The sequence below is a fragment of the Cyprinodon variegatus genome, unplaced genomic scaffold, assembly GCF_000732505.1.
Source record: "Cyprinodon variegatus isolate N-32 unplaced genomic scaffold, C_variegatus-1.0 Scaffold649, whole genome shotgun sequence".
In the NCBI taxonomy this organism is placed as follows: domain Eukaryota; kingdom Metazoa; phylum Chordata; class Actinopteri; order Cyprinodontiformes; family Cyprinodontidae; genus Cyprinodon; species Cyprinodon variegatus.
Window position 1 is genome coordinate 104,692 of NW_015151102.1, and position 1,748 is coordinate 106,439.

Below are 1,748 nucleotides of genomic sequence, written 5' to 3' on the forward strand. Positions count from 1 at the left end.
TCACATTTTACCCTAAATTTCTGACGTCTATACGTTTACATTATTTAATGGCTGTATCTAAAAATAAAGATATTTTCAATTTAAACATAAATATAAAATACAATACAACCTCAAATCGAATCAATTTAGTTTAGTCTGTCAAATGAGCTGCCTGTAGTGTCTTTAAAGGTCCAGCAGGTGTCAGTATTCTGAGAGACAGTATCAAACGCTTCCAGATGCCTCATTAACCCATCACTACTTCAATACAATGTCTGATGCCAGGCGGAAAGATTAAACTTCTTGGTTTATTTTTAATCGTTAATGTTTGTTTCAAACACAGAAGCTTTCTTAGAGCTAAACTCCGTCCCAAGTTTTTACCAGACAATAAAAACAGACGTACAAGCATGCTCACACACAGGACCAACAAAACTTAGGATTTAAACTAAGGACAAATAAAAATCAACATAAACAAGGGCTTGCAGATGGGTTTTTTTTTTTTAAAACAACAAAAGAAAAAACATAAAATCTGGTTAAAAATGTTAATCAGTCTGGGATAAATCTGATCATTGATGGTGCTATGGCTTCATTTAACTGTTGGCTGTTAGACAGAGTTTACTGTTTTCTACCAGCATAGAGATGAGGAATAACAAAGACCAGGTGGGTTCCAACTGAGCAGCTACGTTGGGATGTTGTGTATCAGCTTGAACACTGATAAAAAAAACAAAAACAAGTAGGATGTTGCCTTCATCAATGCAGCATCTCCTTTCTCAATCCTCAGAGAATCAAATATTTGCAACCCTGAAGACTGAGGCTTGCGTTCAGCTACTGCATGAGAAGGAAGAGATGTTTCGAAGCAGCGGTTTTCATCTGCTGCTTTGCTTCTTCTCTGTTTGCCTGTGACTAACGGAGCGGCGCTCAGAGCCTCTTCAGAAAAGTAATGGAGGTCGTCACGCCGTGGTGCGGCATCTGTTCCTGAAGAGCTCTTCGACAACGGACGAGTCGGCCAGCGTGGAGACGTCGCCCAGATCCTTCTCGTCGCAGGCGATTTTCCGAAGCACCCGCCGCATGATCTTTCCTGCAGAGAGGATTCAGATTTAAAGCCAGAATTTAAATGACCATCATTGATGCATTAAACCCACAAACAATAAATAAAGAAGGTGTTAATCTCAAAGAAATGCTTTATGTCAGGGATGTCCTGATACACATTTTTTCCTATACGATACTGATACTGCAGCCTTAGGTATTGACCAATACTCATTTTGACATACTTTTATTACTTATAATTGTTGGCATTATTATCAATAATACTGGTAGTAGTAGTGTGATGATAACGATTGTTATAAAGTGATGACTGGTCTTCAGTGTTGACAGATTAGGCAGTTTACCACCAATCCTTCATCAATACAGGTTCATTACTGGCAGCTAATGTCATCCACCAGGGTGTTTACAACAGATAACTAGTGTAGTAGCACCACAGTTTATGCTAGTTTTAACAGCAGGTGGATCTCTTGTTAAACTTCAAGCTGATGATTGATGCTTTCTCTTTGGCAGGGGAATCTTTTAAAGATGCTTTAGCCCTGGGTGCAATTAAACTCCTCACCCTCCCTATATCAAATGCAACAGTTGAACGATCTTTTTCACAAGTTGCTCTGCTTAAAGACGAGTCCAGAAATCGCATGGGCCTGCAGCTCCTGTCAAGTTTGATGGATGTGGAACTGGATGAACACGGAATGGAATGACAACAGCAAAATTCTGTCCTCCCCGAAAGT

At 39.6% G+C, this 1,748-nt stretch overlaps 1 protein-coding gene across 4 annotated transcripts in view; it reads right to left on the bottom strand.

The window, feature by feature from the left end:
- Nucleotides 1-479: 479 nt before the first annotated feature.
- The window catches only part of acss2 (acyl-CoA synthetase short-chain family member 2), a 23,591-nt gene continuing 22,322 nt past the window's right edge, over nucleotides 480-1,748 (bottom strand). For 3 of the 4 annotated variants that reach the window (XM_015393585.1, XM_015393584.1, XM_015393582.1), the window contains one exon: nucleotides 480-1,054. In XM_015393585.1, the coding sequence (XP_015249071.1) occupies nucleotides 927-1,054 (128 nt within the window). In that variant the 3' untranslated portion in view covers nucleotides 480-926. The remainder of the gene's footprint in view (nucleotides 1,055-1,748) is intronic. The other variant, XM_015393583.1, reaches the window with a different exon arrangement.